The 26,233-nt window shown below is 47.3% G+C and overlaps 7 protein-coding genes across 7 annotated transcripts; 4 read left to right on the top strand and 3 right to left on the bottom strand.

The window, feature by feature from the left end:
- Positions 1 to 344: 344 nt before the first annotated feature.
- Positions 345 to 2,748, top strand: I302_109051 (uncharacterized protein; the record flags this gene model as incomplete). Its single annotated transcript, XM_019194779.1, has 7 exons — positions 345 to 560; positions 676 to 1,323; positions 1,464 to 1,674; positions 1,851 to 2,042; positions 2,186 to 2,330; positions 2,421 to 2,505; positions 2,638 to 2,748. The coding sequence occupies 7 exons, from the start codon at positions 345 to 347 to the stop codon at positions 2,746 to 2,748; spliced, it is 1,608 nt and encodes a 535-aa protein (XP_019043615.1).
- Positions 2,749 to 3,501: 753 nt separating this feature from the next.
- On the bottom strand, positions 3,502 to 6,750 carry I302_109050 (uncharacterized protein; the record flags this gene model as incomplete). Its single annotated transcript, XM_019194778.1, has 4 exons — positions 3,502 to 4,765; positions 4,929 to 5,126; positions 5,239 to 5,399; positions 5,515 to 6,750. The coding sequence occupies 4 exons, from the start codon at positions 6,748 to 6,750 to the stop codon at positions 3,502 to 3,504; spliced, it is 2,859 nt and encodes a 952-aa protein (XP_019043614.1).
- Positions 6,751 to 7,979: 1,229 nt separating this feature from the next.
- On the top strand, positions 7,980 to 12,947 carry I302_109049 (uncharacterized protein; the record flags this gene model as incomplete). The annotated part of the gene is made up of 5 exons (XM_065870788.1): positions 7,980 to 9,195; positions 9,265 to 10,053; positions 10,126 to 10,940; positions 11,013 to 11,701; positions 11,831 to 12,947. 5 exons carry the CDS (start codon positions 7,980 to 7,982, stop codon positions 12,945 to 12,947), a joined length of 4,626 nt encoding a protein of 1,541 aa, XP_065726860.1.
- A 352-nt stretch (positions 12,948 to 13,299) lies between these two features.
- On the bottom strand, positions 13,300 to 16,952 carry I302_109048 (uncharacterized protein; the record flags this gene model as incomplete). The annotated part of the gene is made up of 15 exons (XM_019194776.1): positions 13,300 to 13,325; positions 13,411 to 13,698; positions 13,790 to 13,851; positions 13,938 to 14,083; positions 14,166 to 14,289; positions 14,361 to 14,600; positions 14,708 to 14,994; positions 15,056 to 15,121; positions 15,191 to 15,485; positions 15,561 to 15,645; positions 15,711 to 15,810; positions 15,890 to 16,003; positions 16,105 to 16,327; positions 16,383 to 16,778; positions 16,858 to 16,952. 15 exons carry the CDS (start codon positions 16,950 to 16,952, stop codon positions 13,300 to 13,302), a joined length of 2,547 nt encoding a protein of 848 aa, XP_019043612.1.
- A 953-nt stretch (positions 16,953 to 17,905) lies between these two features.
- On the bottom strand, positions 17,906 to 18,943 carry I302_109047 (uncharacterized protein; the record flags this gene model as incomplete). Its single annotated transcript, XM_019194775.1, has 4 exons — positions 17,906 to 18,130; positions 18,236 to 18,467; positions 18,586 to 18,835; positions 18,907 to 18,943. 4 exons carry the CDS (start codon positions 18,941 to 18,943, stop codon positions 17,906 to 17,908), a joined length of 744 nt encoding a protein of 247 aa, XP_019043611.1.
- A 535-nt stretch (positions 18,944 to 19,478) lies between these two features.
- On the top strand, positions 19,479 to 20,555 carry I302_109046 (uncharacterized protein; the record flags this gene model as incomplete). Its single annotated transcript, XM_065870787.1, has 2 exons — positions 19,479 to 19,783; positions 19,868 to 20,555. 2 exons carry the CDS (start codon positions 19,479 to 19,481, stop codon positions 20,553 to 20,555), a joined length of 993 nt encoding a protein of 330 aa, XP_065726859.1.
- Positions 20,556 to 23,689: 3,134 nt separating this feature from the next.
- On the top strand, positions 23,690 to 25,886 carry I302_109045 (uncharacterized protein; the record flags this gene model as incomplete). The annotated part of the gene is made up of 6 exons (XM_019194773.1): positions 23,690 to 23,795; positions 23,875 to 23,938; positions 24,015 to 24,299; positions 24,394 to 24,552; positions 24,659 to 25,032; positions 25,120 to 25,886. The coding sequence occupies 6 exons, from the start codon at positions 23,690 to 23,692 to the stop codon at positions 25,884 to 25,886; spliced, it is 1,755 nt and encodes a 584-aa protein (XP_019043609.1).
- Between the last annotated feature and the right edge of the window lie 347 nt (positions 25,887 to 26,233).

Genomic DNA, 26,233 nt, shown 5'->3' with positions numbered 1-26,233 from the left:
TTCCTTCTTATTGTTCCTACTATACGGGGATCCCTCATTGATATGACATTGTTGATAAGCTGTTGTTGTATATAGTTAACAAATTTTTATGCCCATTCATGAAGTATCTTTTGAAGTACGTATACAACCCAGTCACACGACCACTTTATGAGTGAGGGGGCGGAGATGACCGCTTTTTACCGAGTTTGGGATTGGTGCGATGTTACGTCTTGGTTACTTTGTATCTCACAGATGAGATGACTAGTAGTGTTCATCCATATTCCATATACAGCTCAAGCTATCACGAACAACTCCCATCCTGTACTACAATCACCCCGAATCTACAGAAGGAGAGACTCACCACGATGAGAGCGTTCGCTCCAACCTTGACCCTCCTTTTATCCCTGCTCGTCGTACCTTCCCTCGCTTCGACAACTGATCAAGTGCCTTTTGACGTATCGTCCAATAAACTCGCAGAAGATAAAGTGGGAGTGGAGAGATACGATGATGAAAAGGTATGGAGGATAGATTGGAGTGGGTTGAGTCATGAGAAAAGGAAAGAGGTGATGCATGTTGTTGAGGTGGGTTATCGCTTCTCGGCTTATCGTCTCTTCTCATATGAGACCTGGTCGAATCCGATAGTATACTAAGGATGATAACTGATGAGAATTGGTGCTGACGTTATATACCGTATAGTTACTCGACCTGGACGTATGGCACACCACTCAACGATCCATTGATATTCGCCTCAACTCGAGAGAATTGGAAGTATTATATGGGTATATCCCCCAGGAGGCATTCCAACCGTTCATAGATGACTTGCAATCACTCGTCGACCTGTCAAATGATGCCATCGATCCACAAATACCATCATCAGAAACAAACCTGTCAGAAGACGGGGAAGACGAAGCAGGGGACTTGCTCAAGAAAAAGAAAAAGAAAGGTAAAAACCGAAAATCCAAACCCAAGCCCAAGCCCAAGATTCCATCCCCCCGAATAGACCCATATAACCTCACCACAATCGATACGCCATTCCACGACAAGTTCCACCCCCTGAATGAGATGTACAAATTCGGTGATACCCTCATTTCAACATTTAACGATACCCATTTGAACGGGAGTGGGATCGATATTCGACAGGTGGATATTGGACGAACGTGGGAGAACGAGACTATCAGAGGATGGAGTGCGAAGATTCATACGCCGTTGGATCAGGATCCTGGATATCCCACGGCTTCCTTGTCGAGATCTGGAAGTGGGAGAAGTAGAGCGGGGAGAGAGGAAGAGGGGTTGGAAGGTGTCGAATTGGAATTTGTTGTTATTGCTGGACAACATGGTAGGGAGGTGAGTCTGGCTGTCTTCCACTCAACTAATATCAATCTGGTTTGCACATCAATCGCTATGTTACCAACAGTCTTGTCCCCATGACCTGCATAGCATTACAAGGGATCGTCATACTGATGTCCAACGTTGACCATGTATAGTGGGTAGGCCCATCCTCAGCGCTATACTTTCTACATCACCTCCTACTACGAGCTACCGAAGATCCCAAATCCGATTCTGCGATCTTGTTGAGGTCGTTCAGATTCACCGTGGTGCCGCAGATCAATCCTGATGGGTATGCTTATAGTAGAGATAAGAGTAGGATGTGGAGGAAAAATAGGCAGGATGTAGGTGGGAAAGGGAGTTGTCTAGGTGGGTTCGCACTTTCGATCACTAAAACGATGGTGTATACTCTAAGTGTCGAGAATATCGTCGTCCTGAGTGATCTTGTTTCCCACGTTCAAAGCGTTCCTTCATCCTGATTTTCTCACATATCGAGGGCGACCATATATGTTTCATTCGCTGATTATCTTCTCGTTTCCAAATAGGAATCGACCTCAATGCCAATTGGGGATACAAATGGCAACACTCCAAGTCCACTGCCTGCTCAGAAGGGTATGGAGGAAGAGAAGCGTTCGAGGCTTACGAGACTAAAGCTATGTCTGAGTATCTGGCTGGTGCGGGTGAGAGAGGTAATAGGGTAAGGGCGTTTGTGGATTTGCATTCGTATGGTCAACTGTGTGAGTGATTTTTTCGTCAACATGGTCAATAGAGTTCTTGCTGGTATACCATCAGGGGAAGAATCATAAAGCCATTGACAATGAGGTCAATCAGGTCCTCAACCTAAAAGGTCAATGCTGACTATTCTCTTGATTTGACGTAGTCATGTTTCCCTTCGCTCACTCATGCGACGATTTCCCACCCGACGCTGAGATGTTGATGGAAGCTGGATTGGGAGTTGCCAAAGCGATGAGAACGAAGCAGGGGGAGGGGTATGAAGCTGGACAAGCGTGTGATCTGACTTATCGGTGGGTTGAGTCTATCCCTCGAATGCTTATACCCCAAGCTACTAAAGGATTACAGGTGGATCAAGCTAACCTGATTTGTACCTTACACAGCGCACCCGGTGATGCGATTGACTATACGTACGGAGTGACAGATGTTAGGTGGTCGTACTCTGCCGAACTGAGAGATACAGGAACTGTGAGTGAAGCAACTTGATTGAGAAATATCAACTCTTCACTCTGATGTCATACGCGCAATTGTCTACATGTGATCGATGTACCAATAATGACGAACGGTTGAAAGCTGACTACATCATTTGATGATTTGTAGTACGGTTTCATGCTTCCACCGAAACTTATCAGACCGACCGCAGACGAGATTACGGCGGGGTTGATGTATTTGGCCAAGTTCATATACGCGTTGGAGGTCAACCCGCCTTGATTATGAGTCATGTACTTAGGTCAAGTTAGCCGGCATGGAAAGATGAGACTGATGGGAGCTGTGAGGTCAAACACGAGACACGAGGTATAGAGTAGAACCCTTGGAGACGATGTCGAATCCAAGTATGAAAGTAAAGTCCGAAAAGTGGAAGAGTTGTAATCAATGTATAATTTCTTTTCTCATTCTCTTTTTTCTTCTTTTTCCCATATATAGATCTTTGAAAAACAGCTGAACTGAAAAGTACGAGTATACCACAAATCGAACATGTATAAATGGAATTGAACACAGTGCCAAAGACTCGCTTTGTGTCTATCACGTCTAGACATTGACTGTTTCAGACCGGCGACGATTTCATACGTCGAAGAGTCAAAAACACATTGGCAGTATCGTTCTGCGTTCACAGGTGTACATGTGAATTTATCGCAATCATCATATAAATGTCGACATGATTGAACATCCATATATATCTGTAGGTATAACATCTACCAGGTAACTTCCTAATCCTATACTAATCAATCAAAATAACAGAGTAAAGAAATGAAAAGAAAAGAAAGAAAGTCGATACAACTATTCCTATTCCTTTCATTTTTTTTGGTTCGTCTCATCCTCCATGCTGATCCCGCTTTTCCGTAGATATGCATCACTGCATCAAGATCGTCCATCGTCCGTCGTCCACTATACTCTTCGTCTCATCCTATCCCATCCCATCCCCGAAGACACATCACCACACCCGTATTCAACGTAAGTCCAAGCCTACTCCCCAATCTTATCACCCTTATCTTTATCCTTCTTCCCAATCCCCAACTTCCCAAAAGCCATCGACCCGCTCCTCCCCAACTTCCCAGACATCCCACTCAACTTTCTCCCCAGACTACCTCCCCCTGCATACCCTCCTCCCTGAGCAGACGACCCCTGAGAAGAGCCCGAGACTGTACGGTCCCGTCCCGTGGTTGATACTTTCCTACCTAGTCCGCCGAGGTTATTGGACGATACGGAGGAAGATATCGAACTGGGCTGTACTTGCGGTTGAGTAGGTGATATGTTCGATGAAGGGATGGGTTTGGCTAGACTTGGAGCGTTCGCGTTGGCGTTGGCGTTGGGTAATGAAGAAGACGTCGTAGTTGTGGTAGTGGTATTTGTTGAGTTGGAAGTTGTCGACATTACCGACGAGGACATCGATCCATTTACTGGAACGCCTTGTACACCCTCCGCGTTGGTACCATGTAAAGAATTAGGGACGTTCACACCCAGTCCACCAAACGTTGTCGAGCCATTAACACTTGGCGAAGTAGGTGTGGGTGTGGCTGAACCGTTCACTTGCGTCTTGCTCAATCCCCTGGAAGGAGGCGGGACAGGTGGAGTGGCATTGGAGTTCCGTCGGGTCGCAGTGGGAGTGACGTCCTGGCTAGTCCCAGTCCCAGTCCCATTAACGGACGATACAGATTCTCCCCGTGCCCGCACAGGAACAGGAGCAGGAGCAGGCATGGATACTCTCCGTGCCGCGTCGGGGGTGGAGGTAGAGGTAGCGGGGGAAGGCGATATATTAGAAGAAGCTCTGCGTGAAGGTGGCGGAGGAGGGGGTTTCTTCTTCGTTGGTGTAGATACAGAGGGATCTTCGGGGATTGTATTATCTGAGAAATCTATTAATTGATGTTCCTTCACTTCGGCCAACGGAGTAGATTTGGGTTGAGGTTGGATAAACCCTCCATCCGCGACTTGAGGCTGGCGTTGAGGTTGGATGAAAGCACTTGGGACTGCTTCCTTCTTGGGTGTAGATACAGGTTCGATCTTGGCTTCAGGTTCCACCACCGGCTCAGGCTCAGGAATCTTTAATCCCAGACTTCCCAAGTCCATATCTACAGCTTGGTAGAACAGCACGTATCCCGCTCCGGAGGGATAATCACCGAAATATCTAAATAGGTCATCATCGTTTATAGGCTCGACGTTCTCGTCATCGCACATTATCCAACGGCCTTTGGAGCGGACGAGCGTGACGTAGTGGCCGTGGTGTGGACCGCTGCAATCGGTTCAATTAGCATCAGCATATGTCCGGGGTGATATTCCATAGAACTCGAGAATTGCAAACAAATTGGGCAAAAACGATCTCCGTGGAAGATAGAGCAAGATGATTGGAAGGCACAGGAGACATATTTGGTATGCGATGAAGAAGCACCGCTCACTTTCCAATATGCACCACAACAGAGAACAGCTCATACAGCCTATCAGGATTCTCCATATCATCCGTGGTATTAGGTAATCTAAGTTGAGTAGGGAAGGGTACTCTGTAGAATAACTTCGCATATCTACCTGTCGTTTCTTGGTATTTGAATCGTTTGAGATGTAATGCGAGGATGTTGGGTAATTTCTTGATTTTCATTCTGCACCACACGTTTTACATCAGCAATGAATGGCTTGGGTGATGATGTGCGATGACGAAGTTACAAGTATTGGAAGGGATAATGAAGATCAGATGAGAGTGATTTCACTCACCTCTTTTCAGCCTCCTGCAGTCCACAACATGAATCACAGTAGAATTTGTTTTTCTGACATAGCATCTCACTAGCTGAGAATTGTCTTAGACAGTGCGTGACGGATGTATGTTGTTCTATATCGATTGAGAGATCCAAGAATAGCTCGTCTCGGGACGAGGTCTGTCAATGAAACGCCGAGGTCAGCTACCACTCCTCTCACCACTGTCCATGACATGGAGTTGTGTCGGTTCATGGACAAAGAGGAGGGGACAGTGTAGAAACTGCTCGAACTCACAGTCTCACAACTCAAACACCTCGTCTCATTCGTCAGAATCCCTTCAAACAAACTCTGAATAAAAGTCTTCCCAGGAGTTTTCACCGGTTCCTGTCCATTGACCTTCTTCAAATTCTTATCTATGATCTCTATCTCCTCCGCGATCTGATTCAACAACCAACCCAAGAACTCATGCGCGTCCTGCTGCATCATCCCTCTGAACATCTCGTTCTCCCTCTTCACTGTTCTAAGCAGATCTTCAGGGGTGACTACCCCTCTACCCAACTTGCCCGCTTGCCATGGTCCGCCCCCCCTCGCTGCTGATGGCGGAGGTAGAGATGCCAATAACGGCGGTCCCTGCGGAACATTCGGATTGGCGCCTGGCGCTCCCGGCGTGGTGGCAGCTGGTGTAGCATCTGGTTGAGCGGGTGCACCAGGTAAGAGCGAGGCCGTTTGTGCACTAGCGTCTTTGTTCTCTTTCTTGGGTAATGGGTTATGTGGAGGGGCGTTGGTCAAGTGGTAGAAGAGCGTTTGGATCGTTTGAAATACGCTTGGAGGAGATTGGTTGGGGTTAGGTTCGGGCGCGTCCCAATTTGCGTATTGGTCATCTAAGATTGGGGATTGTAATGCCTGTTGTTGCATGGCTCCTAAGGTAGGTAACGATCCTGTCCCACCATTGTTGTTATGATTATTGGCTCCTGAACCGGAATTGGTCGGTCGTCTACCTAGACTTGTCCATGATCTCTTCTCTTTGCCCGGATTGGGGGACGTAGAATTATTGAGACCCGGCGAGTCAAATGGATTCCCCGCGCCACCTCTGGATAACTGCGGACTAATCGGTCCCCCGCCGTTCAATTTGGGTGATAGGGGTATATCGTTCTTACCAGGAGCGAGAGGCATTAAAGGAGGTTTAGAATCTGGATAAGACTCCACGAACCTCTTGAATGCCTCGCAGGAGTATAGAGCTTGAATGACGGAGTTGCAATAACATGTATTTCCGAAATTCTCTAATCCGAATAACAGCTCCTTCTCTACTTCCTTGGTGGTGAGTATCTTGGGCGTGGGGGTGATTTTGTTATTGACATTGTTTGGGCTGGTTACGATGGACAGATCGGGAGTCTCGGGCGGTTCGGTCGTACCGTATGTGGATGGATTGGAGGAAGGCGATGGACGGGTTGGTGCGTTGTTTGAGGTGGGATTGGAAGTGTTATTGTTGCCTTGCTTGGGGGTACCGAACCCTCTGAGGAGTCTTGACATCTTGGTGGAGAGAGGTCGAGCTGCGCTGAATAATCGGACGGGCCGAGAATCGGTGGAGTTTTGGAGCGGCGGATAAGGACTAAGACGATTGTGATGACGAGAAAGGGGTCTACAGATGATGGATGTCCATGTATTGCTAGTGGTCTTATACCCTCTTAAGCGTGATGGTAGATCTGCTGCGAGTGCAATAGATCTCTCGAATCCTAATTCCTGGTAGTTGTATCCAGCTTGACTTTTTGCGAAGGTTCAGCTTGGCAACCGCGGCGAAATCCGGTGATGAGGGAATGAGGGGAATATAATGAGCTGGAAGCGTTGGTGACAAAGGTCCTTTGGTGGTATTGGGATTGTATGGAGCTATGTATACACACAAAGATAGAAGTTGGATGGATGTTATAACAGCAGTAAGATGGTGCTGGTTGTATTTTGGGGTTATGCGTCGATTTCGATATGACAGCATCTACCAGTAAGAGTATGACCCATAATAACCCTTCGGCGTATCACTGTACCAGTACCAGCAGATGTAGCAAGTAGCACTTCGGGATTTATCACAGAGAGTGAGTGATTGGGAGGGAGATTCCTCTGCTCTCATAAGCAAGTTGAGCAAGTTGGCTTTTGTGGGGTCAGGTCAGGTCGGTGGGCGGGCCGGTGTAAGCAGAGCACAAAGTCACGGGATCATCAACACACGACCAGGGTAAAGTAAGGATTAAGGATCATTTGTTATTCCCATTACGATTTTAGGATCAAAGTGGAGACCCCTCATTAGAAAGAATAAGGAATCGAGTGAAACGATAACGAATTCTCAAAAGGACGGGTTCAGGGGTATCACCATAAGGTGTTAGGGATTAGGAACCACAAGAAAAGGGATTACCTGTTGTGTGTGACGCATTATACGCAGCAGTTGAGCCACGTGGTTGAAACTCCCCTTTCACCAAGACAGCACGTTGATAAGGCTGACGACATTGACAACAAAATGCATTTATTTGTCAAAAGCTAGCTGTGCTCATCCATATTAAATCAAATACTTCACTCTACTCACCTGTGTATCTCTCATCATCCATCAACGCTTGGTCATCCCCCATCCTGCTCGACCAAACTCGCCGTTCAATTCTCGACCCACTTCACATCTCATCACGATACTCCCCCCTATCACAATTTCAGAAGATGATGCTCAGTCCGCTAAATCAGGAACAAACACCCTCATGTCAACGTCGGAAACGAGACCGTCCGCCATGGCATCTTCAAGCTTGAGAGCACCTCCTCCACCTCCCCTCATCTCCCTCAATAGCGAATCTATAACAACATCATCATCCAACGGGATCAATCGATCTTCCACATCCACCTCGATACATCGTAATAGACCTCATTCAGACTCAGTATCATCCAGAAATTCAACAGTTCATTTCGATCTCGAAGATCAAGCTCAATTGCCTGCTTCCAAACCATCTCCATCACGAAGCTCATCCAAATCATCACTGAAACCTGCTCATCCTATTGGAACTGGACCTGGATCTGCAAATATGGTGAATGGTAATTCATATCAGCCGGTTCATCCCTCCACCTTGCACAATTCGACGATACCCTCACCACCTAAATCCGCACCTTTGCTGTCTACCAACTCATCTTCGAGCTCATTCATGAAGCCTTTTCCGACCGATTCCCCTACGTCAGCCAGACCTGGCTTACCGAAGAATAGATCATCTCAAGATAGGAGAGTATGGTCTGAAACCTTACCTTCCAGCTCTAGACATCGATCAGGATCGATGATAGCCCATGGCAAGAGGGCGTCAAGGGTGACAGGTGGTTTTGAGACTAGCAGTGATAGTGAAGGAGATGAATCGACTACCGATCAGTCAACCAAAGACACTGGTACAGGTACAGGGGGGAACACACCGTATCAATCTGAAAATGCCACAGCAGGACCTAGTAGACCCAGAGCGAAAAGTCTATTAGGTCCAACAGGGAGAGAAAGACAGAACTCCGATGCTAGTGGGACAAGTCGAGATTTGAAACGAAGGAAGGAAAAGGAAAAAGAGAAAGAAAAAGATGAATACAAAAGACCTAAGAAGCGATCGTCGAAAGAACCCCTACCACCCTCTAGGATGTTATCTTATCGATCGACCGCTTCTCCACCCAAGATCACCCCTCAATTACCCAATTCCAAGTCAGACTCTTATTTCGGCATACAGAATGGATCTTCCCCCAGATCAAGTAGAATGTCAACCGCTAGATCCTCTCCACTTATAGAATCGACTATCCCTGCACCGAATGGCAAATCCCAGATATCTAGAGGAAGGAGTCTAGAGATGCTGAAAGAGAGGAGCAATAGCCCCGAGGGAAGCAAGATATCAAAAGGAAAAGAGAGGGAAAGCGCTAAGAAACGGGGCGATTTAGCTGCTAGTTTGGGTTTGGGGATTGGAGGTGTCCAGGATATGGCTTTGAATCCAGGTGGGTCCGATCTATATGTCCAGAATTATTTTACTGTGGAGTCTTCCGCTAATTTGTCGAGTGATACAGAGCAACTGCGTAACCTCCTTAGTGACTCTGACGTATCTTCCGCCTTGCGACTCATGAATTCACCTCATGCACCTGCCAGTCGACCTGCAAACCTCAATGACTGGTCAAACTCGGTCTTCTTCTCCCCACCAACTACCAGACCCACCTCTCCCGGCGCAGAACAACCGACACATCGCTCACCGTATCTCGTCTCTGCACCTCCTGCACTTACAAGCTCAGATAATCATGGTAGGGAAAGGACAATGTCTGTAGCGAGCACTGTCGCTCCTCCTACGCGATCGACATGGGGCTCATCACCCCGCCAGAGACAAAGTATAGATAGTCATCCTTCTCCCGAGATGCAGGCTTTGCACAGGAGAAGAGCAAGCTCAAAGGCAGGAATGATGTCGGACGGTCAAGGGGGCCATGTACCTTTTACCCATCATTTACCTGTTCCGTCGGTGGATGAAGGAAGTCCAGAACAGGAACTGGACGATGTCAGTGATGGGCTTCCGGCTATTACGGAGAACGATTCGACCGCCTTGCCTTCTCTAGCACCCACTGTGTCGGACAAATCGAGTAAGGAAGGGAAAGAGAAGGAGAAGAAAAGTCGTCTCAGTAATATATTCCATATAGGCAAAAAGAAAGCGCCAGAAGCACCAAACAAACATGACCACCACCTACTTCATAAGGATCATAGGACCGATAAGCAGAAGGAAGAGGATAAAGCGCGTGAGAGAGAAAAGTACGAAAGGGATGTAGAGAGGAGGAGGTTGGAGCAGGAAAGAAGGGATGAAGAGCTTGCTCAGGGTATGTCACCATCTTGTCATGGTAATTATGATGGCCACCGTGCCAGACAGCTGATTTCATGGCTTGGAACAGAACGTCGATTTCGTGCATTAACCCAAGTGGCCGCCCATCCCTCTGCCGAACGACTAGCCTACACGGAAGGAGCGAGATTACGCGCATTCTACTCCCACGTCTACGAAGGTGTAGACGATCCACCCAAACTGAATCCTCTTGCGGTGATCAGGTGGAGGATCAAGACTGAAGAACAGACTGAAGCGCGTCTACGCTGGGAACAAGAACAGCAGCATGATTATCAGCATTCCAACAAGAGCGACACATCTGGTTTCACCAATCATGCTTCGCCTCATAGTCTGACTCGAGCAAACCACTTTGGAGGAAACATGCATACCAGTCCGATGAGTGTCGGTTCCTCCAGCAGATACGGCCCTCGGAAATCCGTAGAAAGCAATCGATCGGTCTCGTTAGGGTCCCTAAGAAAATCCACGGAGAAGAAAGGTCACGATGACAAACGACGCTATGAGAAGGGATGGGGATATTCGGTGGATGATATTGTCAATTACAAGACTGCAAAGGGACAAGTCAACTACTTCATCCCTCCTAGAAGGTCGCATCCGGATGTAGAGGTTTTGACCGAAGACGAAGATAGAGCGTTTTCTCCCCAGCCGGATACCTCGGGACATAACGGGAGACCAGGATCGAGGAAAGACGACCAAAGCTCCATCGCTGATAGTAGTAAGAAATCGCATCGACATCGCATGGGAGTCAAGACGGCTAGTAATGCTTCTCTAATGGATGTGGAAGGTATCATTGGGGATGACAATGTTCCTCTAACTCGATCAAATAGTATTGAGACCAATGGACACCTTGGTGTGCCCTCTAAGCATCGAGTGAGTACCTGTGTCCTTTCCGCTCTGTCAAGTCCTAGTCCATGCCTCGCTGACAATTTGACGATGTTTTAGCTCACTCATCGTACTCATCAAAGTCTGAGTGCCGTTGGACCAACATCACTCACACACGCCCTCAAACAACCATTCGAGAAATTGTCAAATGTAGCTAAGAAGCAGCGTAATCATGGTCCATCAAGAGATGAAGGTGAAACTCAGCATATCGAAGATACGAAGCCCCGGACATACAACCACAATCGATCGGACTCGGCTCCTTCCCCCCATGTGATGGGCGATACCTACAATCATCATCATCATCATCATCATCATACGCCAATGTCAAACAAACCTAGTCGGACAACCGTCAATTCCTCCCTTGGTCGTACCCGGGATAATAATGGTCTGTTCAGAAGACACGGCACACCCGGTGGAGCAGCAGGGGAATTTACAGATGAAGAATATTCCAAAGACAAGGAATTTCATCTACGTAAATTGTTCTTGAAGGGTCAAAGGGTGTTGTCGTCGTTCGATGATCATACGTATAAGCTTTACCGACGATCTGAAGCTAGTCTCGCAACGAACAGTAATGGGAAGGTCAAACAGGATGAAAGAGAGCAGGAACTCTTGGCTCTGGAAGCTGCTTTGTTGAGGGAGTCTGCCTTTAGGGAAAGACAGGCGGAAGTCGATAGGAGGACGCAACTGGAAATTGAGGCTAGGGAGAGGATTAGGAAGTTGGAGGGTGAGATTTATGCGGAGCGAGTTGGGTGAGTTGATCTCTTATGCTACTTCGAGGTTGAACTTCTTGCTTTGGCACAGTTTCAAGATGGGTTGAAGCGGACTTCTTGCAGGAGTGTGGATTGAATTTTCAAGCTGACTATAATGTGTTTTGCCAGACACCTCGATGCTGCTCGCCAGAAGCTGGAAAACGTCAACGCCAACATTTCAAGCGTTGACGATGCAATCCGTCAATACTTGTTCCAAATCGACTTTGTGCGGGACGAAGCGTCTATCGCTGCTAATATAGAACTCGATTGGTCTGGTATCGATCCCCTACGTGCTATATACGGTAACATCGGTCGTCCTAAGCCCACAGAAGACGATGAGCATCGTGACACTCTACCTCCCTTGCGGTCATTCACCACGAGCCATGATAGCGGATCCGATCTCGCTCATGCTCATGCTAATCGACAACGGACCAGTCCCGTCAACAACCGAAAACCAAGATCGCAAAGTGCTCTTGTCCCGCGCCGTAAAGGATCACTGAACGCCTCGTTGGCACCTATCCATTCCAATTTGCATCATCCTCTGAGACATCGACCAAGGAGGACATATCTCGATCCGACAGGTACAGAACGGGTCGATCCAATCAAGCAAGCCGAACTTGTCATTTCCTTCGCCAAGGACCGTATGCAAGATATGGGAAAGGAGAAGCAACGTACGAAGGATGAGTTGGAGAATCTGATCTACAAGATTGAATTGATGATCAAGCGGAAAGATCACGTTCGACATTGGACTAGAGAAATGTTGGAGAAGAACCTCGCAAAGCAATCACAACTGGATCAACTTGTCAGATTGGATCGATCGAACGATGGTTTGACGTCGTTGCTTAATTTGATTGTGTGGAGGGATAACTCGATCAACGTAGTTGCTCAGTCGATGGGAATGATCTTGCGCGGGGCATTTTGGACATACTATCAGATCCAGGGGGAGGTATGGTTCTGTGTTAAGTGGATGAAACCTAGTTCGTGGTGGTGTAGTAAGAAAGGTAAAGGAGATTCTGCAGAGGATAAAAGGGATGATGGAAATGGGGATGAAGATTCAAAGGAAAATATAAATATTCTGGATGATTTCGGTACTGCCTCTTCCTCTTCCAGTGGGCAACGATTCCTCACATCTTCGCCATCGGATGTTGATCGTCTGTCGCAGATTGGACGGTACCCACTCCTCATGCCTATCAGTTTCTTGGTCTTGTTAGTGGCTTTTGGTCTTTATCACTATGGTTACGTGTAGAGTACAATATCCAGATACCAGTCTATTCGTTTGTTCTTGTTCTTGTTCTTGGATCTTTTACTTGATATAGGTCAGTGTACCTTGTAATTTTCTTGTTTTGGTTCATAATGTTGTACTCGCTTGCGATTACGTATGTCACCCACCCAGAATACCAAATACCAATTCATAAATGTAGTTGTGTTCATGCTCTTGCTGGCTTCTCATTCATGCATATGCTCATGCTCATCGTACTTTGGTATAACTCCGTTTTCGACTGTCTTCTTCATCCTTCCGCTACGACTGATCTTATACTGTCATCACTCCCTGTCTCCAAGTAGACCTTCAACCCTACCCTCAGTCCAATGTCTCCAGCTTACGCTACTTTCTCAGCTTTCCAGACTATATCACCCAAACCATATCAATCAGCTTTTCCATTCTCTCCCCTTCTCGAGCCAGACATCAGGGAAAAAAACACTACACTCACAAGAAGCATACATATTCACTCGATCTATAGCCCGTCCATCCTCCCTAATATCAATAGGCTGTACCTTGAACCCGGCGAGCTCGAATCGCTGGATATACCAAGGTCTCTTGGCAGCAGATCTCCAAATTGCCAGCCCTCCCACCGAGAGGACCCGAAGCATCTCGATGATCTCGTAGTCCAGTTCTGATCTTAGGTGCTCGAGCGAGGCTTCGGGTGTGGAATCGAGCGTGTCGGGGGCGTTGATCGTGCTCGTGGGTAAGGGGACGGAGGGGTCGATAGGGTCGAACCCTGTTACATGCCTCTTTCATCAGTCTTTGGTACAAACTCTTGGGTGTATTTGATGAGAAACTGTGATTGAAAAGGGTAGATTGCTACTCACAGTCCATCGAGTCCATTACGATGATTTTGGTGAGACTTCCATCGGGCAGTCCTCTTAATACGCTGTTCACACAGATTGGTCAGTCAGATTGAGATAGTCTCGCACTTTATGGGACAGAGGGGATTTACAGGAGAAGGTGACCACTCACTTCAAGATGGTATCGGTGTGCGACTTGATGGCATTGGTAGCTTTCCCATTCTTCAAAGCTCTGAACCCTTCTGGCTTGAGGAATGAGGGACAGGATGATCGGGTGTATCGGCCGTTCAGACAGAGGAGAAAGAAGTAGTTGTCGTCCTATATGGAATGACCACAAGTCAGTAGTACTCCTGCTTTTCCCCGAACTCTCTTGAGTGAGGAGGAGATAAGACCAACCAACCTTCAAAGTAGTCAACTTGGGGATAGGATCCAAAGTGGCTTTGATATAATCTTCGACCGTACCATCCTGCAAGAAACAATTCATCTGGTTCTGAGGTACACCCAACGCATGCCAGTTGAACATCCTATAATTCCAATCAAGAATTACAGTAAGCATCTTACTCTTGATCATGGAAGTATGCTCAAGACAACTCACGGATTACCCAAAAACAACTTGACCATCCATCTACCCAAAAACACCGGCCTGATCTTTTTCTCCCAGATCTGATCCTGCTCAGCTACAGTGGAAGCTTTACATATCTTCTTGACATCCTTTCTCACGCCAGAAAGGAAGAATGCAATTTGCGCCAGACGAAGGGCCCAGCCAGAGTATCCTCGGAAATAGAAGTTCCTTGCGAACTGGGTGTCGTGTGCGAGCCAATAGGCGTATGCGTGGCTGAATTGAAATCCTCATATCAGCCTTTCTCTTTCCCCTGTACTGTATATGCCAACCGAATGGTACAGGCTCAAAAAAAGATTTAAGAGGAGACAAGCGCAACTTACGAAGAGAGATACGGCGATAATTTGGAAGTCAACAATTTCCTAAACTCCGGATGTCTCCCTTCACCGAACAATAACCAAAAATCATTATAATCCAGCGCCTGGATCGCAGCGAGTTTCAACTCAAGGATATGACCTTGACAGGGGTTCATGTCTACCGCGTGGATCCTTGCTGGACTAGCTGCAAGGGCATAATGCAGGACATTGTCGCCTGCACTGGTTATTGCCAGGATATGGTCGTCTTTGTTGATGTTGAGCTTTTTGACGTCTACCGCGGGATCTTCCCATGTCTGTGGCACAAATCATTTAGCTGAATTTCAAGCTATGTGGAATGGAACAGATTGGACTTACCCAACCATAGATGTGTGTTCTGAATTGTTCGTGCACCTTCTCCTCGAGGTAGGGTACCCTCCAAGCCTATTCAAATCATACATTTTCTCCTGTCAGTTTCGTTCGGACAGATAAGTAGTAAATTGGACGACTGACCTTTTTCAAATGATAATGAAAGGGACTGAGCGGTGCACCAGCATCCACCAAAGTCTCCTGCATCACTATCTCCCCTTCTTTACCTCTCATGATATCTGATTTGATCGCACTGGGCCCAAGATCCAGGCTCGGCATTCCAAAGGTATCGGGGGAAGATAATGGTGGAGTTCCAAATGGAGAGATTGGCGTTCTCAGTCCAGCAGAATTAAGACCTTTCTGGTTACCTGCTTCTTTGGTGAATGACTCGAGGGTCAGGGAGGCATCTCGTCGTCTCGAGCAGCCGAGGAACACGTAGCTGTACCAGGACATGGCTCAGTCATTTGTGTGCTCACACCGCAAGAATCGCACTGAATCGATCTCGAAAACTTACTAGGGGATCTGAATGAACCATGAATTGAGGAAGTTGTTTCGAGCATTATACGTCTTGATGGTACCCATCTTGTATTCGAGGTAATCTGGAATTAGTTGACCAGTTACATATCAGTTCTAAAATCGGTAGGAGTCCATGCGAACGACTCACCTCTCCTGGAAGCATGGAGGTTGACGCCATCGAGCGAGAACCAACATTCCCAGAACCACTTGGCGAACCATGATACTCGTTTACTGGCTGTTCCGATTGCCTAGATAATCATATCGACTGGTTAATCGGACCTCTGAAAACAGATTGAGACTGTACGACTGTACGCTGTAGATACATACCCGTTCCTTGTTACCTCCATCCCTCGCGGTGTAGAAATCTACTACACCCATCAAACCCCTTGAAGGATCAAGGACTTGGTCGCATCTGTCCAATAATTGGTAGAATGGTGGGATCTGTCAAGTGGTAATTACCCATGAGCCCATGTTCGTCCCATGTCAGACCATGTGCACAGTCGATTCTATGACTGAAGATTGTCTAGGCAAATTTGACTCACCATAGAAAGCGAATAGCTCATAGTGACAGCCCGTAAACTACCTCTAGGATCCATCTCCCCACTTTCCCACTCGGGCAACACGAAGTTGCTAGCGTCCTGACACAAGACATGAACATTCTTCCATCCTCTGGCTTTGACTCTGGCTCTGGCCACTTCCAGTAATGGTTCACACAGATCAATGAGGTAGATTGAGTCGAAATACGTCAAGGGGAGGTATTCATCCCTGTTTCCCGTCACGTGAGCAACGCACCACAACAAATGAGAGGGGATGAACCTACATCTTCTCGATATTCCAGCCAGTGCCACCACCGAGGTCCACCCAAATCTTCTTCTGTCTCTGATTATTCCTCAATAACGGTTCGGGCTGAGCTTTCAAATGCGCCGCCAGCAACTGTAACATGTTTTCCCTCCCTTTCAGCAGTGAAGATCTGGTAGAATCGTACAGGTCCGCTTGGCCTGAATAGAACGCCTCGAGCTTGGCCTTGTGCGCATCTTGGTTGCTTATCAGATGTTTGGATCGTACGAAGAAGGGCTTGATAAAGCAGTTGTAGGCGAATCGGAGGGGTATAGCCAGTCGTGTGTAGAGCAGTAGAGGGAGAAGGAGAAGGGGTAAGAGGAATTTGAGCAGGGTCGGACCGTGGGATGCTAGTTCCTCCATCTTTACTTGCACTGCTCTGTGAATATCCCCACCATAATCAGTTCAACTCAGGGTATCGATAGACGTTTGGACAGAAGGTGGAAGAAACCACTCACTTGCTACCTAGCACTGTGGTGCCTCCAGCGATGAGCAGTAGAGATCCAGCTTTGCCGATCAGCGGTTTGTTCTCGGTTGTAGTCAATGTCGCCATGATGCTATGTCCACTGTTTACTCAGTCGATGAGCGAGGTCAGTATTAACAAGGTGTATACACAATGTCTGATTCAGATGAACGAGTCAGTGAATGAACCATAAGATGAATACCAAGATGTTCAGTATATTACCAAACACGTTACATCCCATCGCATCCAGTACATGGCAGTCCAGGAATAGCTCTGACAGTCCAGTACAGTAGCATTCGGTCCGTCCGGATAATCCCTGCATAGTGCTAATCATATCTTAGCGCCAAAGAGATCTGTGCGATTGATTGCTTTAAGCCAAGCATGTGTTTGATCTATACCTGAGTTTCAGTTGGTTCGTAGCAGGATGAATAGTAGTTAAGTGTAATGTATCAGGATGAACGTGTGTCCCGAGTGAACTCGAACGTGAACGTGGGTGGCGAAAAGCAAGCGCGTCACGAGAGAAAGCGAATGAGAAATGTTGGCAAACGTTTGTGAATCATTCTTTTACTGCTTGACACTTGATGTCTGTCTGTTATGCATGTATGCATGCCTTGTGGACTGTATGCCTGATACTGTTCATGGTGCGTATACTGGTTCGGTTTGGGTCTGGACGTGCACCTACATGAAGAGTAGACCGAATGATATATCACTCTTGGTGTTCATCCCCGCGACTCCGTGCACCCAATGCAGACATTATTGTCCGAATATAACAAGTGAGATTGCAACATAGAGCAAAGCAGTACAGATATGTTATAGCCTCCTCTCTCAGCAGGCGATTCAGCACAAGATTCGCAAAAACCCCCTGCTCTTCTCTCTGAATCCATCATCTCCTAAGACCGACACAAACCTTATCCGAATCGATCTTATGCCAATCATGGTCGGAATTCCAGGTACTGACAGCACTCTTACAAACACTTTGCTCGAACTCCATGATATCTACCTCTACCTATTGATTATGCAGAGTGACAGTAGACAACCATGATCTAAATCGTATAATCCCCAGCCCAATCCTGAGCCATCTGTCTCAGCGCGGGATTCGTAATCACTCCCTCCGCATCTCGCTTCTCCCACCCTTTACCTTCCGCTAGACCCACGCATGTTCTTCCCAGATCGAGGGACTCAATGACCGCAGAGGGATATACTGTGCCCAACAGAGCTCCGATGGAACGGAAACTCTGGGCCATCCACCAGTTCATTCGCTGTCGGTGCTGCAGAATATCAGCCATCATCAGTCATGATTGCTATAACTGATTGACACGCATCTCCAGGTACCTCTGTGTGGTGCGTGAGAGAGAGGGGGGAGATGGACGCACCTCTGATGTGGGTATGATCCCCCCAGGTCTGATATTGACGACATCAAAGCTTCCATTCTTCATGGCGTATAACTCCTTTTCGGTCCTTCCCTTGATTTTCGAGAATAACGCATAACCCTTTTCGTCCTGCCTTGCTCCCTCGCCTGACATGAATATGAACTTGAATGGTCTGGAGGTGGTACCGAGGGTGGAGAATGCCTGAGCAGCTTGTATAGTGTAGTCGTGCGTAATCCTGTGATTCCCCATATTAGCGAGTCCGAACTCTACCTCACAAGGGCAAGTGATTGAAAATCCAGAGAAAGGAACCATGACAAGAAATTCTATTTGTATAGGACGGAAAGGACACCCACTTGATGTATTCATCCTTGCTCACCTGCGTCTGCGTGATTCCCAGGGCCCAGATACAACTATCGTACCCTTCCCTCTTGAGCTCATCCACCACCGAAGCAGGTATCTCCTCAAATCCTTTAGGGTACTTTTCAGAGGGAAGTTGGATGTGTTTGATCTTGGGCGATTCGTCGAATGGTCGTCGACGAGCTATGACTGCGATGTGTGATATGCCTGGAGAAGCTATGGCAGCTGTGAGAGCTGCTGATCCGGCTGTTCAGTGGGTCGAGTCGTGTAAGCGAACTGATCACCTATGGAGATGGACCATAGTCGAGTGGACGTACCGTTACCTGTTGCTCCTGTTATGATTACTTTGGACATGTTGGTTGGAGTTGGGCGAAATGAGCTCAAAAGGGGCGTGATAGGTTGGATGTTCTTATAGCACTGTTCGAGACTTGGTCTTATGTATTCTCAAAGTAAAATAAGAGACTGTTGATACTGCTGCATGCCGTATGATATATTTTGTACTGATCCCTCCTTGGATACTTGTACACTCACACCATCATCTCAGTTCGGTCTTCCTCCGCGGCAGATAACCCAGAGTACGTCTAGACCGATGACATGACCGACGGCCTCGGCTTGCTGCGTAGATACCTAAAGTGATGACGTGGAACATGATAATATCAAGACGATAAACAAAAAAATCATCCACCCCACGACGACGAAAAGTGATCATATCCACAAGTATGATTTTGCATTATCACTCTCACACCATCCATCATGAACCTCAAACAATAATGAACGACAGTGGAACCAAAACGTCAATATGAGCCACACGGGTCCAGCACAGATAGATATGGACCATTCCCTAAATCCTCCAACACCCCTCCAAACTGATCAATCAACCACCTCAATGATGACTATTCTCTCAGACCCAGAAAACTTGTATCGCAAAGATATCAGTCATACCTCCGGAGCTCCGCAGCCGCAGCTCAGCCCACAGATACTCCTAGTCCTCGTCGGACTTCCCGGATCAGGCAAAACTACGTTCTCAGAGGCGCTCGTCTCCCAATCTCACAAAATATCAGATTCGAGGAACTGGGTCAGAGCTTCGCAGGACGATGCGCCGAATAGAAGGAGACAGGAGTGTGAGGCTGTGGTCAGACATGCCTTGCAGGAGGGACATAACGTAGTAGTAGATAGAGTGGACTTTGATCCTATGTAAGTGAATTGTTCTTCCTTCATCCCATCATCTCATGTAGTGTAGTGTGCGAGCGAGTTGAGCTGACGAGACTCGTGGTATAGTCAACGAAGTCATTTCATCACCATCGCCTTATCGCATATCCCTCCACCGAAGATATACTGCCTCATCCTCTCCGTCTCCCGTACGACATTGGAGAAGAGATTGAAATACCGTCCTGATCATCCGACTATACCAGATCTCGAAACTGGCTTGAGGGTATTGGGTCAAATGCGCAGTCAATACAAACCCCCAATCCCACAGGAGGCAGAAGGGTTCGATAGGATATATGAGCTACCCGAAGTAGAACAACCGGTTGATGGGATTTGGACGGAATCGAACCTTGAGGAGGTGTTGGGGAAGATTGAGAGTGACGGATTGAGGGAGGCGGGTGAACGAAAGCTTTCTATGCCTTCTGGGAACGGGTTGCAGAATTTTGGACGTGGGCGTGGGAGTTGGAGTGGTAGAGGAAGAGGCGATGGGGATTGGTCTAGAGGAAGAGGCGGATATTCGAGCGGGCAGTCGTATAGGGGTGACTCGTCATTTGGTAATGGTTACAGAGGGAGCCCTCATAGCTCGGATCGCGATTCGAACAACCCTCAACGCTGGAGTCGAGGGACATACAACAACCCATACAGAGGAAGAGGGTATCATAGGCACAGAGTAGAATATGATCGACCTATACAACAGCCCTATCAGATTCGACCTCATCCTCATTCCCATTATAACGTCGAAGCACCGCCAAACCAATGACCAGCGCTGGACCCCAAGCGACATGGCGCTCAATAGAATCACAGGAAATTTCGCTTATTGACGAGCAACTCGGGTACTGATCGACCTCCGATCGTTTCACATGTAATATACCAATCAATCCATCCCTCGGTTTATATAGAATTTTAGATAGGGTAATTTCCACATATAGGCTCGACTATCCAGATCGCCGCTAGGCTCGTATCTTCACATTCCCTTTTTCGTAAACGAGGAAAGGACGAACAATGAACAGCACAGTCAGTGGTGGAATTGCAAACACCGATAAAGTAAGGTTTTTCTCGTGCATATTAATCTACACATATTAAAGTGTTTAAGTGTGGAACCAAACGCCAAACGATCGCCTTACGATATTATTTCATAAAGACAACCGAGTCGGCCGCCCGTAGCGTTTATATGATCTGGTCGATCGCATCGCTTTATATAAACTTTCATCCTTCTGTAATCTTATGGTATGTATACCTTTTGTAGATTCCCATGCGACGAAATTAAAAGCCCCTATCGATCACGAGTACTGATCATTTAATCTATGTGTTTGTGATTTTACGTGTTACATGGGATTATTCGATGATGGTGGCGTCCAAGTATTTTGGCGTAGAACACCTCAACTTCAAACATACGATTGAGAGGCGTTCCAACCCGTACGATACGGTTACGACCACTGTGTACCTTGCCACTGTCAGTCGTTCCTGGTCCCGGTCGTAGTCGGCGAGAGAAGGATTCAACTTTTAAGCGAGTTGAAGAGAATACACTCAAGTAGATAACCTGACATCTTCTTCACCCCGGTCTTCTAGACACAAGACCCGCTCGGTCACGGAAGATCCAGATTGTTTATTTTGATCGTCTTCACGCCTGGTCGTGTCGTAAGCGTGGCGTTGATAGTATTGCTGATGTTCAACTAAGGTTCAGGTATGTCTTCCTTTATGTACATAATAAATTGTAGTAGACAAGACAGCTCTCTTCTTCAACCGGTGATTGTCTCCCTGTGATGACGCAAGATACTTATTTTAGTGTAACTGTATTGCTTCCAAACATACTCGGGGCATTTCGCCCGAAATGACCAAATCACCTAGACCAGGTCCCTCCCACCTTGCCTTGTGCTTTCAGTCACGGTACATCTGTGCCTGAACGTACCCTCCGTCGAGTCTCGAGTTTGGCGAGATGATAAATCTCAGGATAAGGAGGGAGAGTAAATCGCGTCTTTGGTTGCTGGGAACGACCTGCGCCACTACACGAGGGATGCCGTACAGGAGATAGGAGATGAATACTCCCGTCAACAGTACCTTGCCTGTACCGTCTCTTGCTGCTGGTCCCATCCAATAATATGCAAGAACAGTAGAATAGAATAGAACCCGCGAAAGGCTGTGCTAATTTTGATTTTCCAGAAGGAACCTCCTTGTTCGGCTCGTGCCTTGTGACTCGTCACTCTCTGTAGGACGAGGGACGGAGATCTTTCTCGCTTTGAACTTGTACACTACCTGACCGACTGTAGGTTTCCCATTCAGACCTTGAGTTACTACTGCTGTACTGTACTTCGGTCGGACAAAGACAGAGTAAGTGTCACCCTGATCTACCACGGGAAAGGAAAAGGAAATCCCTGAACCTGAACCTGTTTTTGTTTTTCCTCCGCGTGGGAAAAACGATTTTCAAGTTTATCTTAACGAGAGAGAGTGACGGAGAGATCCCATAATCGCTTCCTCTGATCTCCAATCTCTGATGTCTGATATGGGTAGGGTTGGGGTAGAGCTGATGTACAGTATGTGTATGTTATGTTGCTCTAGCACACGCATGTTGTGATCAAATCCAGGCGATTAGAAAATATGATCCATTGTACCAGAGATGTGATAGAGTTGACCCGCATTAAGCCGAAGTACGGTGCAAGTGCAAACACAGACAGGTAGAACAGCTGCAGAAAGCAGGAGCAGAACCAGAACGAATGAATCATGAGTCATGACATGACCATGACACTGGGAAATACCTTAAAGGTGCAAAAGTGAAAAGTGGGAAAAGTGACGACGATCGATCGAAGAAAATAATAAATTCAAAATTCAAATATCAAATTCAAATTCAAATCACAATAATAATCTCTCATGCATGACCCTCTGTCCGCACACCTGCCGACCTACCTCATACTGTGTGCAGTACAGCAGATAATAATAATATTGAGTTGCAGGAATCAGATTCGACTCTGGATTTGGATTTGGATTGGACGCCCTAAGCGTAAGAGTAAGATAGTTGTACGGTACAAGGCAAGACTCGGGTTTATCTTTGAATCCTTGACTTTGAATTGCACTGGACCATTTACATTAATCATCGTCCATCTCATTCTCATTCTCATTCATTACATTCGACAATCTTTCGTCAACATCAGGACCATCCCAACACGAGTACAACGCATTTCAGGAGAAAGGAAAACAAGATAACAGCGGCTGAAAGAAGGAGATCAATCGGACTGTTCGGTACATCCAAACACTGCAAAAATAGAGTTAGCTGGTAGTCTCTCTCAATTTAGGACGGAGAATATACTCTTTGATCTTAATCAAGTCAAAACAACCATCCCTCATCCATCATCAACAAAAACAACATCAAGATCACGGTACCATACCCCCATACTCAATCAAGTCAAGTCGACATTCATATTCATATTCCTATTCATACCGCACGCGTATCAGGTACTCGAGCAATCAACCGACAGTGAAAGTCAATCACCAATTATCAATTGTTCAATCGGGTAGTGATACTGGTATTGCCATTGGTGTTGGTATCGGATTCGGATCTGGATTCGCCATCTTGGTTTCTATCATCGGGAGATTTATCAAACACGAAAGATTAGATTGTTTGTTTTGTTCTGTTTTGTTGTGTCCTGTTCTCTGGTCGTTCTGGTTGTAGTGGTCACTCGATCTCATACTGTATCGACACGATAAATCCGAAATCATCCTTGTTTGTCAATCGTCAATCGATCTACTCTCGGTCAGCTTAGATGAGCTACAATATCTCAGATGGGTACAATATTAGATGATAGAGGTAGGAAGTTGTTGAGAGATCTATCGAAACAGTGAGTGGCCGCAGTGTCGACTCTATCATCCATCTTCACCCCTATCCCCATAACTCAGTCGTCAATGACGTGCGCCGACCTAATGATCATGCGCAGAACGTACACTCTCACTGTAAGACAACAACCTGAGAGAGCTAGATTATGTTCATACAAGGAGGAGAATGAGACTAGTAAGTCGAGCCCCCTCACTCTTTTTCCCATTTCACGTTCTTCTGACATCGATTCCTGACTGTGTCCTTCTACGTCTAGTCGATCGAAGACCAGTAGATCCTCCTCCAGTGGTAGAGCTGAAATCGGACCAGATACCTCTCGAGTGAGTTGTGCTCTGCGTTGTGATTCCATTGAATCCCCTTCTGATCCCATTTGCATTTGAATTTGCCACCTCCTAGCCAACTCCTCGAATCGACATCCTTCTTCATACGAGCGACCATCGTCGCATCTTCACCTGTCAAGGTCCCCTTCCCAGATCATGGATTACCATCGATCCTCGAACCATACTATCAAGCTATCAAGACTCCCACCGGCGCGGATGCCACCACTGGCGAGGTCGTCCAGACCCCAGAGAAATTGAGGTTGTTAGATGGGAAACCGGGGGCGATATGTATCTTTGCGAAATTGTCGGTGAGAGTGCCGGGGGTGTTCAGGTTGATGTTCACGCTGTACGATACCACTGAGTGAGTGCTTCCATCTTCGGATATCTAGAAACCAGAGAAGAACGTGGTCCTAACGGTACAGAGTCGCTGATCGATCTCTTCTAACCCTGGTTAGAGCTGGCGTGGTGGAACTTACGCGGACAGTATCTGAACCATTCGAGGTGTTCTCACCCAAGTTGTTCAAGGGGATGCACGAGTCCACACCTCTCACCAGGCATTTGGCTGCTCAGGGTGTGAAAGTGAAACTTAGGACGGATACAAGTGTTGGGAGACAGTGAGTGGTTGGCATCCCTGCCCCAATCCCATTGAAACGGAGAGTCCATCCTTCACTCGATGCTCATATTCAACCTGTAATAACACGTATCTTCTTGTCCTCACAGATCCACCAGTAGAAAACGTACACCAGCAAATCACAGCACTACTACCGATAGAATACCCTCAGGTTCAGCTTCGACCTCCAAACCCAACCTCTCCCAGTCATCTTCCTCATCATCATCCATCCGCCAGTCGCCACTCTCCAGACCTCGAAGCATCTCTCAACAGCAGCAGCAGTCATCCGGAAAAGGTGCTCTGACATCTACTAGGTCATTGGTATGGCGACACCCCATGGACTACTATGGCTATTCCCATCCCGATGATCAGCCTCAAACCGCTGTACCGGGTCCCGGACCCTCGACAGCTAGGAAGAGGAGATTCGTAGATGACGGGTTAATCCCTTCTCTGAAAGAAATTTCATCCAAGTATGATTTCACACGTGAGTTGGTGTTGTACATATAGCTACATAAGCTTGGCGATATTCTGTATGAGCTTGATAGCTGATCCAATGCATTCGAACATATAGCTACACTGCCAGCCACAGATCTAGCAGCGTTCTCCTTATCTCGAACGTCCACTCACGATTCACCGACCTACCGACCACCTTCCAGACAACCTTCTCCTCCGTCGAGTCTCAGCTCTTTGCCTTCGCCTTTCCCATCGCAGATTCAGACCCAAAATCAACAACCCAATTATCCCCATCCACCACTACCTTCCCACCGGTCATCCGACGCATCAACATACAATCCTAATAATACTTCTTCTACCTCGTCATCGTACAACTCCCCTCTATCTATGAACGGCAGATCCGCCCCATCATCTCAATCGTCTATCGCACCTTCACCCTTCCCCCGACTGAACATCGGTCCAGGAGATGATGGAATACCGATCTTACCCTTACCGAGCCTGTTCCAACCCTCCATCAGTCGATCGCCAGCACCGTTCATCCCACCAAGCGTTAATCAGATACTAGATCGTGAGCGAGATAGGGATAGGGATCGGCAACACCGTTCGCCCTCATCGCCACTTACTGCTACGGCCAACGGAAGTATCAGTCCGTTCCCCATCTCTGCAGGGGGTAGTAGTGCACCTGGAATATCGCCGAGGTCTTTGATCTCGCCTTCGGCGGGTCCAGCACCGTTCGGCCAGCCATTAGATCTGGATGGAGGGTTGGGGTCCCCTCGTGATGGGATATATCCTGTGAATGGGGGAGGCAGAGGGATGCAACTGCCTTTGACGTTGCCCCCTATCAGGCAGAATGGGAGTGAAGATAGGTATGCGGATAGACGGTGATGGGGAGATCAGGATGGGATGAGCAGATGGACTTGCTTACGGACGACTGATTCTGCGAAGCTGTTGGACATCGCCCCTTCCCCTCGGAAGGCAGCAGAGGCAGATCCATCTCGTCCGTACTTTCGAAACTACGATAAGCCACACCCAATCACGGCCCTCGCCTCGTCACGGAGAGTTTAACCACTTATCACCTCTTTACTCGAATATAATATGGGTAATCAAATTCACATCGCTCTCTATCTTACAACCCCCTCTTTGGAGGTTCATTCTGTATTAGGTTTTTTTTCAGGTTTGGCCATATCATTGTTATTGTTAATCAAAAGAGGAAGGAGGATCTCGAGTACAAG

Source organism: Kwoniella bestiolae, chromosome 8 (assembly GCF_000512585.2).
Source record: "Kwoniella bestiolae CBS 10118 chromosome 8, complete sequence".
In the NCBI taxonomy this organism is placed as follows: Eukaryota; Fungi; Basidiomycota; class Tremellomycetes; order Tremellales; family Cryptococcaceae; genus Kwoniella; species Kwoniella bestiolae.
The sequence above is the reverse complement of the archived record's forward strand: the minus strand, read 5'-3'. Positions and strand labels throughout refer to the sequence as shown.